This window comes from Chinchilla lanigera, unplaced genomic scaffold (genome assembly GCF_000276665.1).
Source record: "Chinchilla lanigera isolate Chin_1 unplaced genomic scaffold, ChiLan1.0 scaffold00036, whole genome shotgun sequence".
Taxonomy (NCBI): Eukaryota; Metazoa; Chordata; class Mammalia; order Rodentia; family Chinchillidae; genus Chinchilla; species Chinchilla lanigera.
In genome coordinates, this window is record NW_004955437.1 from 13,356,197 (window position 1) to 13,370,183 (window position 13,987).

Consider the following 13,987-nt stretch of genomic DNA (forward strand, 5'->3'; position numbering starts at 1 on the left):
GGCCGGGCGAGCAGTCCAGGCAGGCTTCCCAAGGGGCGTCTGCTGGGTCAGGATTGTGGGTCCTTTTCTTGGGCATCTGATGGACCAGTCACTCACTGCCTGTTTGTTTTCTGATTGCGCCTGGAGGCCAGGTGACAGTCGTGTCCTCCTCGGACCTCGTGCTGAGTTCCCTACAGCCTGCTGGGTCTTACTCCCTGTGGGTCCTGCTTTGAACCGTTTCCTCTGCTGCTTTATTCCCACTTTCCCAAGGCAGGGGTGTGGGCTTTTCTGCCCCATCCTTCCTGAGCTGGCTGGCCAGCCCAAGTGGTGGTGCTGCTCCCTACAAAACGATGACAGACGTGGATGGGTCCCAGGGCCCATGTGCCTGTCCCATCCCCTCCCTGACACACCTGCACTTTATTCACAGGCCAGTCTCAGCTCCTATTCCTTTTTATTTCATTTATTTATGCACTTACTTATTTTTGCAGTAGTGTGATTGAACCCAGGATCTTCACACTGAGCTACATCCCCAGCCCTTTTCAAAGTTTGAGGCAGGGTCGCACTAGGTTGCTGAGCCTGGGCTCGAACCTGTGATCCTCTTCATTCAAGAGCACTGGGGTTACAGGTGTTTGCCATTAAACCTGGTTTCAGCCTCCACTCTTGTGGGGCAGCTGGGGAAGGGTCAGTGTGAAATTGTCTGGCTGTAGTTTCTCACTCAAGGTCACCAGGTTAGCATCGGTTCATACTCTGGGAGGGCCAGGGCAGCCCTCGGCCTGGTCTTCAGACCCAGGTGTTCCTGGGGTCACCCCAGGCCGTCCACAGTCTGGGTCTCCAAGCCCTGCCCCCCACACCTGCCTCTCAAACTCACCTCTCCCGGATATGGCCTCTTTATGCTCTGGATAGGAAGGGACTGGGGCCGGGGGCCCGGGTACGTCTGCTGGGGCATCCGCTGCCCATGGGTGCCAAAGGGGCTGATGCCAGGCGGCCGGGGCTGGTTCATGCCCATGGGAGGGCCGCTCATCCCCGAGGGCGTCATGCCGGCCGCCATGTTGGCGGGGTTCATGCTGCCCCCCATGGAAGCCGGCCCCCGCGGCCCGGGCTGGTTGATGAATTGGCTGTTATACGCCTGGGTGGGACCCATCTGGAAAGAGGAACAGACCTTCAACGGGAGAAGAAGAAGAAAAAAAAGAATAAAATGCCACATGCATTGAAAGTGCAGGGAGGGAAGGGTGGGGCAGCTGGAGGGAGGGGGCACTTTCCAGTGTGGCTGCAAGGGGGACCAGGCCGTCCTCCTCTTGGGCTTGCTGCTGCCCTCTGCTGGCCACATGGGAAAAATGCAGTTGGGAGTGTTACGGGGTGGGCGCGGTGCAGTCACTCCAATGCACAGGCAGCATTTCCGGGGTGGCAGGCAGGGGACAGGAAGGGGTGAGGGACGCTGAAGGTGGAGGTGGATGAGGATGGAGGCTGAAGCCGCTTTCTCTGGAGCCCTGGTCCTGCCCTTGTCACCAGCCAGCAAGACACCCCGTGCCCAGTCGTTTCCCTTCTGCCTACCTGCGCCATCCCCGCCACACCCCTTGTCCTGCATGGCTACGGGGTCCCCTTCTCCTCACACCCCACCCCACCTTTCTGTCAGGAGCTGCACAAGGGTCTGGGCAGAGCCCACAGATGGGGTAATGGCCTTTATTTCATCTTTATTTTGTTTTGTTTTGCAGAGCCAGGGTCTCACTCTGTAGTCCAGGCTGGGTCTGAACACGCTATACAGCTCAGACCGGCCTCTAACTCGCAGTGATCCTCCTGCCTCAGGCTCCTGAACGCTGGGATTACAGGTGTGCGCCACCACTCCCGGTGCAGGGCTATCGAGATTTGGGGCCCACTCTTGGGTGAGGAAGAACCCACTGAGCTATACCCACCCTTATCCCTGTATGCAGACGCACAAGCCACCGCCCCACGTGGAGCACAAGCACCGACCACGCTCCCGGTCTCCACGTGCTCCCACGGTCGCCCGGCGTACCCAGCTCTACCGGCTCCCCAGCGCACATGGCCCTGAGCACCACACTGGCTCCTCCCCAAGGCTGGTGGTGCCCAGCGAGGCTGGACTGGGACACAGGGACCCTTACCGGTCCATACTGGTTTATGTCCTTGTTCTGCGTCTCCTGCAGGGCTGCCACAGTGGCCGTGGCCGTGGCAGTGGCTGTGGCCGCTGCTGCCGCTACTGCAGCTGCTGCCGCGGCAGCTGCAGGCTGAGTGAAGTCCGCAGGTGGCCGGGTGTGTGGAGGGATGCCCATGCCTGCGGGCGTGTTCGGACCCCCAGGGTAGCTGCGGGAGAGGAGGAAGGGGCTTCAGACTCTGAGGAGGAACCTGGGAGCAGCTTGCGGCTGTGCCAGGTCCTCCAGGTGAAGAAGCAAGAGGTGGGCACTGCTGCCTGTCTGCATCCGCCCTGAGCTCCTCCCTGGGCGTCCCTGCCTCTTCCTGCAGAGCTGGGGGATCCCAGCCTCCGTGCCATTCTCCCTGCAGGCCCCCGCAGGGCACAGGGCTTTTCCTAGGCTGCTGAACCAGCTGTGGGTGGCACAGCCTCCTACAGCTGCTCTCCAGCGATCCCTACCCAGACCCCAGGTCTTCCAGCTGATAAAGACCCAAGGCAGAGAAGGTCACTATGAGGAGTGAGGCCCTCATGGCCCTGCTGCCCCTGCAGGCCCTGCACTGTCACAACAGCCTGAGTGCTGATAGGACAAGCCAGGTGGCAGCGCCTGCCCACACTTCTCAGGCAGGAAGCAGGGAGCTGGGGCTCATCCTGCAGCCCCACCTGCACCGAGGCGGCTCACCTGGCCCCGAAGCCCCCGCTGCCGGGGTAGTTGGGCCGACCGTACATGCCCTGCTGGATGTAGGGCTGCGCTGGGCCGGCCTTGGCTGAGAACTGCTGCTGCTGCCCAGCGAACTGCGGGGAGTTGAGGCCGGGGTTGCTGGTGGTCATGCCCGACGCCATGGGGTTGCCGCCTGGATTCATAGGGTTGTTGGCATTGGCCATAGGGTTCCCGAGGACCTGTGGGCAGAGAGAGCGGCTGTCAGCCACGCTGGGACCCAGGGTGGCGCGCAGATAAAGGGAAGAATGGGGAAGGGGAGGAGGGTGCTGACTCGGAAGGACTGTGGAGAGGAAATGAGGGGATGAGAATTGTTCCCAGGTGTAGGGGGTTCCCAGGGGCAGGCTGGGACGCAGGCTGCGTGGAGCCCGATAGCTTCAGCCTGTGCAGGATGAGGGCAAGACAGGAGCAAGGGTCACGGGCCAGCCTGTGTGGCCCCCGGGGCTGGGCAGCTGCCGAGTGAGAGGGAGGTTGGGCAGCAGAGTTGAGCACCCGCCTGCCCTTGTTGGAGGATGGACACACAGAAGCCCTGGGCTGCTGCTCTTGAGGCAGATCTTGATCCCAAGACCCTGGTAGCCTGAGACCAGGGGGACACACAATAGCCCCTCCAAGGTGGCAATCGGCCCTGAGCCTTCCATGTGGCCCATGGGCGCGGTGGCCATCTGGCAGGCGGGAGACCTCCTGTCAGGGGCACGTGTGGAGGGGAGGAAGGGAAACATAGGAGTGCAGGCAGCTGGACCAGGGAGGTGTCGGAGGCTGTTACAACATTAACTCACAGCATTGTGCTGAAATCCAGCTTTGGAGCCCGGAGGCCAAAAATCACACAGGAAGTTCTCCTGCTTTTCCAGCCAGAATAAACATGGTTTGGGATGAAACCTGTCGACTGTCAGGTTACAGCCATTCCCTGGTGAAAGTTCTAGGAAGGAGATGGTCCACAGGGGCCCAACTGCGGCCCTCCCAAGGCTGGTGTGGCCCTTTCTGGGGTAGACATGTGTCCGTAGTTGGGAAGTGGGGGTCCTAAAAGCAGGTCTCCCAGCTGGACAGTGACCCTCGGGCCCCAGGGGACAAGGGATCTCCTCTCTGCAAGGGGCTGTGGCCGGGGCAGAGCTGCCTCTTACCTGGCTCTGGGATGTGTTGGTCACTCCCCAAACCGTGGTGACCACGGAGAGGGAGCCGGGAGGCTGGTTGGTGTTCTGCTGCCAAGGGACAGAGTCGTAGGGGAATGACCCATCACTGCAGAGGAGACAGAGGTAGACCATCAGGGCTGGTGGCAGGGCTCTGATGGCTCCGACAGCCTGGGGCCCACCATCTCAGGCAGCTCTGGGTGCCAGGCTGGTTGTGGTGCCTGATGTAGAACAGGTGCATCTTGCATGGTAACAGGTGTGCAGAAGCGACTGGCTCCCCCACCCCTGCAGGGCCACCAGGGGCTGTCTGCCTCATCTTGGCCCAGAGCCCATAGGCCATGCAAGGAGGAGGCGGCAGGACCAGGGGTTCAATTTGAACCCCTTCCCCAACCAAGCTTGGACTCCAAGTGGCACTGCCTTCCCTGGGGACTGTTCTCCCCTTACTCAGTAAGGCAGGAAGGGCCAGGCTCTGAGTCTCAGCTGCTCCTGTTCTTCTACCCGCTCACAGCTGGGTGGCCCTGGAGCCCCGCTGACCCAGCCTTGGGAATACAAGGCTCTGTCTGTCCCCTTCTTTCTGACCCTGACAACACAGGAGCAGGCCTACAGGCCCCGACTCATCTCTTGTGCACATCCCTGCTGAGCGAGTCCTCCTCAAACACCCAAGCACAATCCAAGGCCTCCAGCGGCTCCCAGGGCTTAGCAGGCAAAGTCCAAACACACCCTGCAGGGTGATTTACCCCGCCCCTCCCCTCCCCCACCTCAAAGGCTACTTCCACTCCATCTTCTTGCAGTTGCCCCTGGACACCCACCCCTCTCCACCAACTACTGCTTGGTCTCCCCACCCCCTTCCGCAGCCCACCAGTGCCCGCCTGGCTTGGTGACATCCCACCAGGAGCAGGGATGTCACCTCCCACAGGTCCTGCCCTCAGGCTTACAGGGAGCATTTGATGGTCCTTCTGAGCAGCTTCGAGGGCGGGAGGGTACCAGCCTCAGACTGCTGAGCCAAGGATGCCCTCAACCAACAGCCAGCACTGGCTTTCCTGTGCCACCCCTGCGTGAGGGCTACTGAATCCCAGACACGGGCCCAGAGGGAGCCACGCTGTGGGCATCCTGATGTGGCTGAGGCCCCGCAAGGCGCATGCCCTGCACACAGGAGCATGAGTGGAAGCGAGGGGCCACTGCACTCATCAGAGAGGCTGCCCTCTCCTGGAGGAGGCCAGGGTGCCTGGGGTAGGGCTGGGCCACACACTCAGACAGAACCTGAATAGGGATTTTGGGAGGGAGGTGGGCTCCTTTGTGAGGGGTAGGCCGAGGGAGCCAAGCCAGCTAGTCACTGCCACGGACACTGCTGGCCCTGTTTGGTAAGGCTCCTATCTCTACCACCTCTGTGAGTGCTGCTTATTTTCTTTCTGCCTCAGCCCAGAGGTCACCTCTTTGGAGCGGCTGCCCAGGCCCGCAGTGTACAAGAGCAGCTCCACTCCACCCACACCCACCTGTGCTCCCTCAGCGGGCTCTGAGATCTTCGTGGCAGCATGTGACCTCTGGAATTATTTGATTAGTATCCGAGCATTCACCCCCAGCCCAGAGGTGTCAGGAGCAGGGACGTTTGTGTAGCACAGCCCCTGCCTAGGCCCCGTGTGTCCATAGGTGCCAGTGGATTCCAGAGCCCGTGGACAAAGGTGCTCAGCCATAGCCAGGCCCTGCAATGGAGTCCTGCGCTCTAGGAGGCACCTGTCAACTCAGGCCGTGGGGCTGAGCGCTGGGGTTCTGGTCTCTGCCTCCTCAGGGATCCCACAGCAACTCTGCCTCATTCTGTTCCTGCCCTGGAGCCCTGCTAGGCATCTGCCACCCTGAGTGCAGATCCTGGACCCTCCCTGCCTGGAGCAAACATTTGTACTCGGTCTACCCACCTTAAGGTGGACATAAGGATGACACCGCCGCTCCACAGGTTGCAGCCTGGATCTATCACGGTGCTGAACCAGCCCAAGGGGAAAAGAGGGACTCAAACACCAAGTGGTCAACCTGGGGTTGTTCCTTACATGTCGGTGTTGGCACAGAGTAACAGCTACCCAGGGTGGCAGACCGGGGACCAGGAGCCCGAGAAGAGCGGAACGGAACAGCAAGGGAAGGTGCGTCTGCTCGCCGGAGACTGGGCCATGACAATCTCTGTTCCCTGGGTAGGTGGCTGTGCCTTAGGTGGCCCTGGGCCTGCGTGGCGGTTCTGTGCCTGTCTCCCGTGTAACTCCCGCACTGCAGCTCCCACGACTTTTTAGGCCAACATCCGGTGTAAACAGATGTTCCTATCCTTTGAGATTGTGCCTGGCCGGGCTCAGGAAGTTGCCCTCCTGGGAGCTGGGGCCGCTGATGCCCTACCACCCTGTGGGGACACTGTGTTTGGACACCCAGCTACCCCCCCTATGCCCGGATCCATGGGTGGGCCTTGAGGGCGGAAACCGGTTCCTTCCTGTTTTGCCTGCTCCACACCCAACTCAGTGAGAAGCGGAGTACCACAGCGTTCCCAAAGTGGGAACCCCTGCCTGGCCGGAAGACTTGCTCCCCATCGCCGGGGTGCGTGGCGGCGGCGTGTGGAGAGCTTACTCCAGGAAAGGATGGTGCATGCGGCAGGGTGGCTTCAGGCCTCTACTCGCACCTGCTGCAGAAGCAGGAGTAGCAGCTGCCCTGCTGCGGCTGTGACTCATCTGGTTTGGGGGAGGTGGCTCTGCTGTCACCACGAAGGCTCCTTCCCCTGCAGCCCTCCCACAGCGGTCAGTCCCACCAACACGATGCCTCTCCCTGCCCCCATGCACTTAGCGGCGATGGAGGGAGTTATCCTTCCTGCCCGCCAACAGAAAGGAATCTAAGCCTCGGAGGGTTTCCTTGGTGTTCTTCTGCCTTCCCTTCTCTAGCTAGTGAACTCCTACCTATACCTCAAAGCCAGGCCTGCATGCTGCCTTTCGTGATTTTCTCTAAGCCAAGCCTAGGGGCGTTTTCCTCTCTGCCCTCAGCACTCTTTGCACTCATTTTCCTACAGGATGGAGGAGGGGAAAGGGTCCTGGCCTTGCCTTTTAGCAGCAATATGATCTGTGGGTTTCTCAATTCTCTTTTCTGTGCTTTTAAGAATTATTTCTGGAGGCACGAGGGGCCTACTATAGACTGGGCTTGGGTGCAGCTGTGCAAAAAAGAGCTGAAGTCAATGACAGCTGTGAAGATGATGTGACCTAACCAAAGAAAGGAGGAGATAGGGCTTTGGTAGACCCCTCTGGGTCAACTGGCCATGGAGCACATCAGATTGGGTGCCGCCAGAAGGGGCAGGGGAGCAAGGACTGGCCCATGTGCCAGGCATGGTGATAGGCACAGGCATTCTGCTGCAGCTGACATTCCCCTCTACGGATGCGGACGGTGAGGCGCACCTCCAGCCAGAAGAGGGCAGAGCTGAAATTCCAGGTCTGCGCCCCCACCTGCTGCACCCCAGGGACTGTTCCTGTGGGCGCCCAAACCTCACACCTGGAGGAGGAGGGTGGCACCCTTGATCCCAAGCTTCTAGCGGGATTTGATTGTAATCAAATTAACAGCATAAATGAGATTTATTAGGCTTCTAATTACCTTTGCAACACTGATTTGCATATGGACAATGCGCTAATCACACATGACTTTTTAACCACTCATCAAAAACCCGGAGAGGGAGGCAGCAAGAGCTGTTGGCATCCCGTCCAGGTCCCTGCAGGGACAGTCGGCATCCTGTGGCCGGCCAGGGGCCAGGACCCCACAGGCCTCTCCTGGGCTCTCTGGTCCCAACTGCACACCAGAAATCTTCGCTATGGCCAGCAGTGAGGATGGCTCAGGAGGACCCTGATGACTCACGATCCCTACAGCACAGTCCTCTCAGAAACTGTGGGCCCTCCCTGTACTATGTCCTCTATCACGTTCCCTATACTGGGGACTGCAGTGCTCACAGAGATCAAGGGCCTCGCTTGGAGGCGTGGCTCCGGGTAGAAGAACTCTCGCCTGACTCAGCCTGCTGCTGTGGCACCAAACCCGAGGCTTGCAGTGGATGTGACAGAGACCACAGCACTACAGGACATTACAGTCACCAAAGACCCTCCAAGTGTAGGGGCGGGGTGGGCCTTTGATTTTCAGGGCTCCCTGGCTCCCTCCCCTCCCTGCTTGTCCTTGGCCTGCAGACAGGACCCTGGGTCTTTGGACGGCTGGTCTTTCCCCTGGCCCCACCTCAAGATGAAGGCAAAAGACCACAGTGACAGTTTCCCAAGTGTGACAGTGCCCTGCTTTCTCTTCCATGTCTTCCCTTTGCATTGTGGAAATTACACTGGGGGCCTTGGGAATGAGGGGTTTCTATCCTGGGGACATTCATGAGGTTCTGAGACCAGCTAACTCCTAAGCACGGGCCACAGAGTGTCCTTGGAGGAGCCCCGGACACGGAGAACAGGCAGGGTGCTAATGACAGATCTTCACCTCTAAATGCCCCTACCAATGGGAAACAGGGTGCACTGTGGAATTGGGGTGATGCTCTCCAAGAAGCCACTCCAAATCAGGCTAATGGCGAGATATGCCCTCCTTAACTGAGATATGACCAGCAGCAGGGTAACTGGCAGACCAGGGTGCACTGTTGCATGCTACGCTCTGCCCCTTGCTGGCTGTGTTGGACCAGTCACTCTCTCACTTTGTGCCCAGCCACCAGGACAGGGGATGCTGTCCAGAAGGCCCATATCTCACGGTGCTCAGTGGAGCTGAGAGGTCACCACTGACACCGAGAAAGTCTCCCAGCCTACCCGGCTCCCCTTCCTCGGAGACTGCCCATGGCCAGAAGTAAATGCCAGATGTGTCTCCCAGGCCAACTGCTCTGCACTGCTGTCCACTGAACTTAGTCTGTCATCTAATGCTGCCTTGGTCTCTCTTCTGGTTCCTGATTCTGCCCCTTGAGTCTGATTTCCCCCCTGGTAAGATTCAGTTCCTGCGGACTTCTCATCTCTGCTTTACCCCAGGACCCAGTAATCTCCTGCCTGATCTTGGCAAAGGCCCAGAAAAGGGCGGCCCATGGTCCAGATGTCTATGCTCTGCAGCTAAGCCGTCACAGTGAAGCAGCCCGAGCCAGGTGTCCAGTGGGGAGCAGTGGCAGGGCTCTGGCCCATCACCAGCTTGGCTGAACTGACGAGGAGGAGGAGGCCGGGGAGGATAGAACACACAGTGTGACGAGAGCTAGCATGACTATGACAGGGACTGGGTCAGAATTACTAAGCTCAGATGTCAGAAGTACAACCACTAAGTGTACTGGTCAGACTACTGTTCAGCTATAGCCTGTGTTCAGTAGCTGGGCTCTGACGGGCGACCTGCAGCTTTTAGCCGACCAGGGCAAGGACTGGAGGTAGGAGGCGACGGCTTTGTCTGTCTACAGCAATGGTGATCCCCAACCAAGGGTGATCCCCCACCCTCCAAAACTGTGAGGGTGCTTTTGCTGTTGTGGTACCTGGCAGAGGGGAGGGGTGGTCACTAGAAAAATCAAGAAGGCAAGGACCTAGATGCCCTGTAAAATCCTGCACCACGACCAGCTGGCCAGATGTCAGGCCTTAGCCCAACTGGCACACAGAGAGGCGGCTTCACTGTCAACCACAGAGTTTAGCAGGGCAGCAACCCTGGGTGCGTGTTGGGGGGGAAGTCAGGGGGAGTGTGCATTGCAGCCAAGGCAGGAAACCATGTGATAGGGCAATCCTGCCCTGGCAGGGCACCAGCCTTGAGGGCTTAGGTCTTTTCCAGTTCCAGGAGTCAACAAGCTTCTATTAACAAAGCGCGGCTGGCACCTGAGTGCTGTGGTGGCTCGATGGTGTGGCCCTGGTTGACTGCAATGAGCTCGGGGCTGTGGGTCCCTCTGTGAGGCTGGATAACAAGAGCTGAGCCCTGACCGCAAATGCTCCTCCTGGTCGTTAGTAGGGGCCAGGACCGGGAGGGTAGACGGCGTGACAGATTCCATTCCAGGGTCAGCCTGCGTAGCACTCTGAGACAGTTGGGCACAGTAAGGGACGTGAGATAATTAACTGGGGGAACTGCCAGCCCTGGCCATTGGGGGCAGGCGCAGGGCACACCAAACCATTCCTCAGGGCCTGGTGGCTTCTGGCAGACCTGGTCCAGCCTCACTGGGCTCCATGCGACAGGCCTGAGTTGGCTCTGTTCCCGCTTAGGGTGGAGCCACCAGCCCTGTGGCTTTTCTGAGATCTGCTTGGCTCTGCTCCTCTGGGTGTGCCTGAGACCCTGCCCAGCAAAGAGGGAACTCGAGTTCAGGACTTCTACTGCTCCCCCAGAAGCCTAGAGCAGTACACCCAAGAGCCCTCTAGAGAAGGAAAAAGCAGTCCAGCAGGTACTCAGGCTCTCAACCTGCTTTGATGGCGGAAGAATGGCTTGCACCTCGAGGACCTGAAACACGATGCACCTTCCAAGACTCCAGACCCTCAGGGCTGCAGTTCTTCTATGAAGGGCTCTCTCCTCCCAGGCGCCCGCCCTGCCCGCCCTCGGTGGCACGCGCCCGCTCACCTGTGCGACAGAGTGGGTTTCATGGAGCTCATGGAGTTGAGGGGGGGCTGCATGGGGAGTTTCCCAGGGGGATCGCTCTGGCGGCTCTTCTGATGTCGGAGCAGCAGCAGGCGGCCGAGTTCCTCGCACCAGGAAGACAGCAGCGCTGTGAGGAAGGGACGATGTCAGTGGCATGCGGAGGCCGCGCCCTGCCATGCTCAGCTCCTGGCACCCCTTCCCTCGTGAGGCAGCCTTGCCGCCAGCTTGGCCCCCAGATTCAGGAGACACCAGGAGACTCACTAGGCCTTCTTGGGGAGCCTCAGTGTTCCAACTGCACAATGGGACTAAAGCCTGGAAGGAGGACTCAAATCATGGGCCAAGGCCTGTTTGAACGGCCACCATGCTGAGAAGTGAGGGCAGGGGTAGCAGAAAGACAGCAGAGTTCAGACAGTAGTCAGGAGGGCAGCCGAGGGAGACAGGAGGGCACATGCCCTGTGACAGGGCACAGACGGGCACTGCTACCACCCCAGACTGAGCAGAGCCTGCCCTCTGGCACTTAGAAGTTTGCTCAACATGGCTTCTCCCTAAGGGTTCAATCAAAAATCATAAAATCTAGCCAGGCATAGTGGTGCATGCTCATAATCCCAGCACTCTGGGAGGCTGAGGCAGGAAAGCCTGGCCTGGGCAATTTAACAAAAGACTTTTTCTCAAAATAAACTCAGTGCAAAGGCCCTGGGTTCAATCCCCAGTACTGAAGTGAAAAAAAAAAAAAAGGACAAAATAAAGTAAGGTCTGGACAAAATCCACGGCCTTCCTGGAGCTTGTGACAATCCAGGGTGTCTGTAGGACTCTCCCTGTGACACCTGCCCAGGGTCCATCCCACCGAACACAAATACACAGGCACACACCTTCCACCCACACTCACTCCTGGGCCCTGCAGGGCGGGGCACAAATGCTAGGGAGGATGACAGGCTTCCAGAGCAGAGGGCGGAGGGGCTCGGCTGGGGACCAAGGCATCGCGCTCTGCAAGGGCAGGGGTGAGCCTTGAGTGAGCCGATGCTGGGGAAAGAGCACGTTTCTGCCATCCTTTGCTGTCCCAGTGGGGCCCGGCTTTCCCAAGGGCACGACGACATTGAGGCCGGGGAGGGAACTGGGATGGTGGGGCTCCAACTCCACCCCGCTGTGCGATTCTAGGGAGCTCACACACCCGCTCCAGGCGTCAGTTTGTTTAAAGTTTCAGAGGATAACACTGGCCCTGTCTTCCTCCCTACACCTGCTACAAATGCTTCAGCGCCATGGACCCAGGGGCTTGGGCTCTAGCTGGCCCACCAGGGGACCTCTACTCAGCCATCTGTGGGGGCAAAGCTGAGCCCCCCTTTCCAGCCCTTCTTCTCCCACACCTGCCTTGCACAATCCCCAGCATTTGCTCTTACAGCCCCCATTCTACAGACAGGCAGACTGAGGCTTGGGCAGGGGAGGCACACACTCATACAACCACAGCCAGAGTGGCAGCGATAGAGACAGTGCCCTGACCTGGCAGAAATCTTCAGAAGGCAACACCTTAGCGAGGAGCCCCCGAGTCACCCCTTCACCGCACTCAGCCAGCACGAGTCAGATACCAAAATTCACAATGACCGCTCAGATCCTAGACAGGGTCCCCCATCAGCCTGGGGCCCCAAGAGGTCTCTCCAGTGACAGAGTGCACTGGCTCAGCTTTGGGTGGTGTGCAAAGATATCCAACCAAAGTCGGGCACGGTGCTGCACGCCTGTAATCCCAGCACTTGGGAAGCTGAGGTAGGAGGACTGCTGTGAGTTTGAGGCCAACCTGTGCTACACAGTGAGACCCCGTCTCAACCCCTCCCCCAGAGATGCCCAACCAGAGAGGCAAGTGGGGGCTGCAGGCCTGGAGAGGACAGTTTCTCGCTGAGGGCAGGCCGTGGTGGGTGGTCTTAAAGGCTGTGTCCTGCCCCTCTCCGTGGGATCACCTGGCTGCCACCTGCAGCGGGAGGAGGGCATAAGAGAGGAGAGGTGCCCCCGCCCCCAGTGTGTCTGCCCAGGAACTGGTGAAGGCTCCTACAGCAGGTGCCCAGCACACATCTGCGGTGGCTGGTGGGGCACAGCCTGTTCAGAGGCTGGAGCCGCCCAGAATGCGCCTCCAGGCCGCTCCCTTCTTCTCCCAGGTCCCTTATTAGGCTTCTTGTGCGGGGGCACGGGGCATCTGGAAACTCATTTGCACACCAGGCACGAGGCCCGCCCGATTGCAGCGACGAGGACGCTCGGCTGCCAGCACAAAGGAAGGCCGCAGATGGTGCTGCCTGCCGCCCGCCCCGCCCCTCCCAGCCCTCTCTGCCTGGGTGCCGGCCACAACGTGCACCACGGGGGATTCGGGGCTGGCCTCCAAGGTCCCTGGCTGCCCTAGTCCCTGGTCCAGTCTGGCCCTGTCTTCCTGTTCCCAGTGAGTGAGTGGATTTCTGCAGAGGGAAGAAAGGCAGACCTAGTGGCGGGGCTGGCTGGTGGTCTGACTTGCAGGGGAGCAGGCATAATGTGTGCTAGGGAGGGATCTTCACTCACCTGGAAGGCCAGGCCTCACTCCTATAAGTAGAGACCCCACCCCACCCCTGGCTAAGCAGCTGGCGGCTGAGCCCGAGCCAGTCTCTGGCAGCCCCACTGTGGCAGGCTACACGGCGCTTTTGCTATAGAGCACACAGCAACAGGAGACATTCAGGGCAAATGCTCTCAGTGGCATTTGCAGCCAAAGGGAGAGTCCGGGGACCTTCAGAGAACTGAGAAGACACGCGGGGCCACACACAGGCAGGTGGTGATTACAACCAGGACAGACTCAGAGACTGGGCCAACCAGGGTCCACTGGCACAGACCTGAGGTGGCTGTCTGTGGCTTGTGCGTGGGCCGGTGGGGCACAAGCAGTCCCAGGATGGACTGGCAGGGTGAGGAAGGGCTGGTGTGGTGTATCAGGGTGAGCCTGGCAGCGAGAGGACAGTTTTGGTCCTAATCTGGACGCCCCTCCTACCACCCAGGCAGCCAGCAAGCCAGCTCCCGCTTGTCCCGAGTTCCACTCACAGGTGGCAAGAGGCCAGGCCCCAAAGGGCTGTTAGAGCAGCAGCGAGGACCCCACATCCCCGCCCCTTGTACTTAGTGCAGCCTGCTGGGTCCAGAGGGCCTGGCAGTGCATGTAACTCCCTCGCTGGTCAACAGAGGGCAGATGGCTCTGCCCGGCGCTCCTGTGGCCTGAGGTCTGCAGAACTGGCACAGATGCCATCCTAACCCCGGGCTGGCCTCCAAGGAGCTGAGTGTGACTAAGGGGAGAGGTGGCAAAGCTGGTAAGGGGTGAGGTGAGGCTCGGGCTCCATGCAGCCCCTTTCCTCATTCTCAACAGCTTGCTAGGCACTGCCCCCCAGGCCCCTCCGGCTGATCTCTGATGCCCACAGCTGGGCAGCACAGCAACCAGGAACTGCCTGGCCCTGTCTGCCACCTTTGAGCCTCAACCCA

The 13,987-nt window shown here is 59.7% G+C and overlaps 1 protein-coding gene across 2 annotated transcripts in view; it reads right to left on the reverse strand.

The window, feature by feature from the left end:
- Zmiz1 (zinc finger, MIZ-type containing 1) overlaps positions 1 to 13,987 on the reverse strand; it is a gene marked incomplete in the record, with an annotated part of 196,207 nt that overhangs the window by 18,120 nt on the left and 164,100 nt on the right. Inside the window, 5 exon segments of one of the 2 annotated variants that reach the window (XM_005389890.2) lie at positions 848 to 1,138; positions 2,097 to 2,295; positions 2,802 to 3,019; positions 3,956 to 4,070; positions 10,502 to 10,646. In XM_005389890.2, the coding sequence (XP_005389947.1) occupies positions 848 to 1,138; positions 2,097 to 2,295; positions 2,802 to 3,019; positions 3,956 to 4,070; positions 10,502 to 10,646 (968 nt within the window). 2 annotated transcript variants of the gene reach the window in all.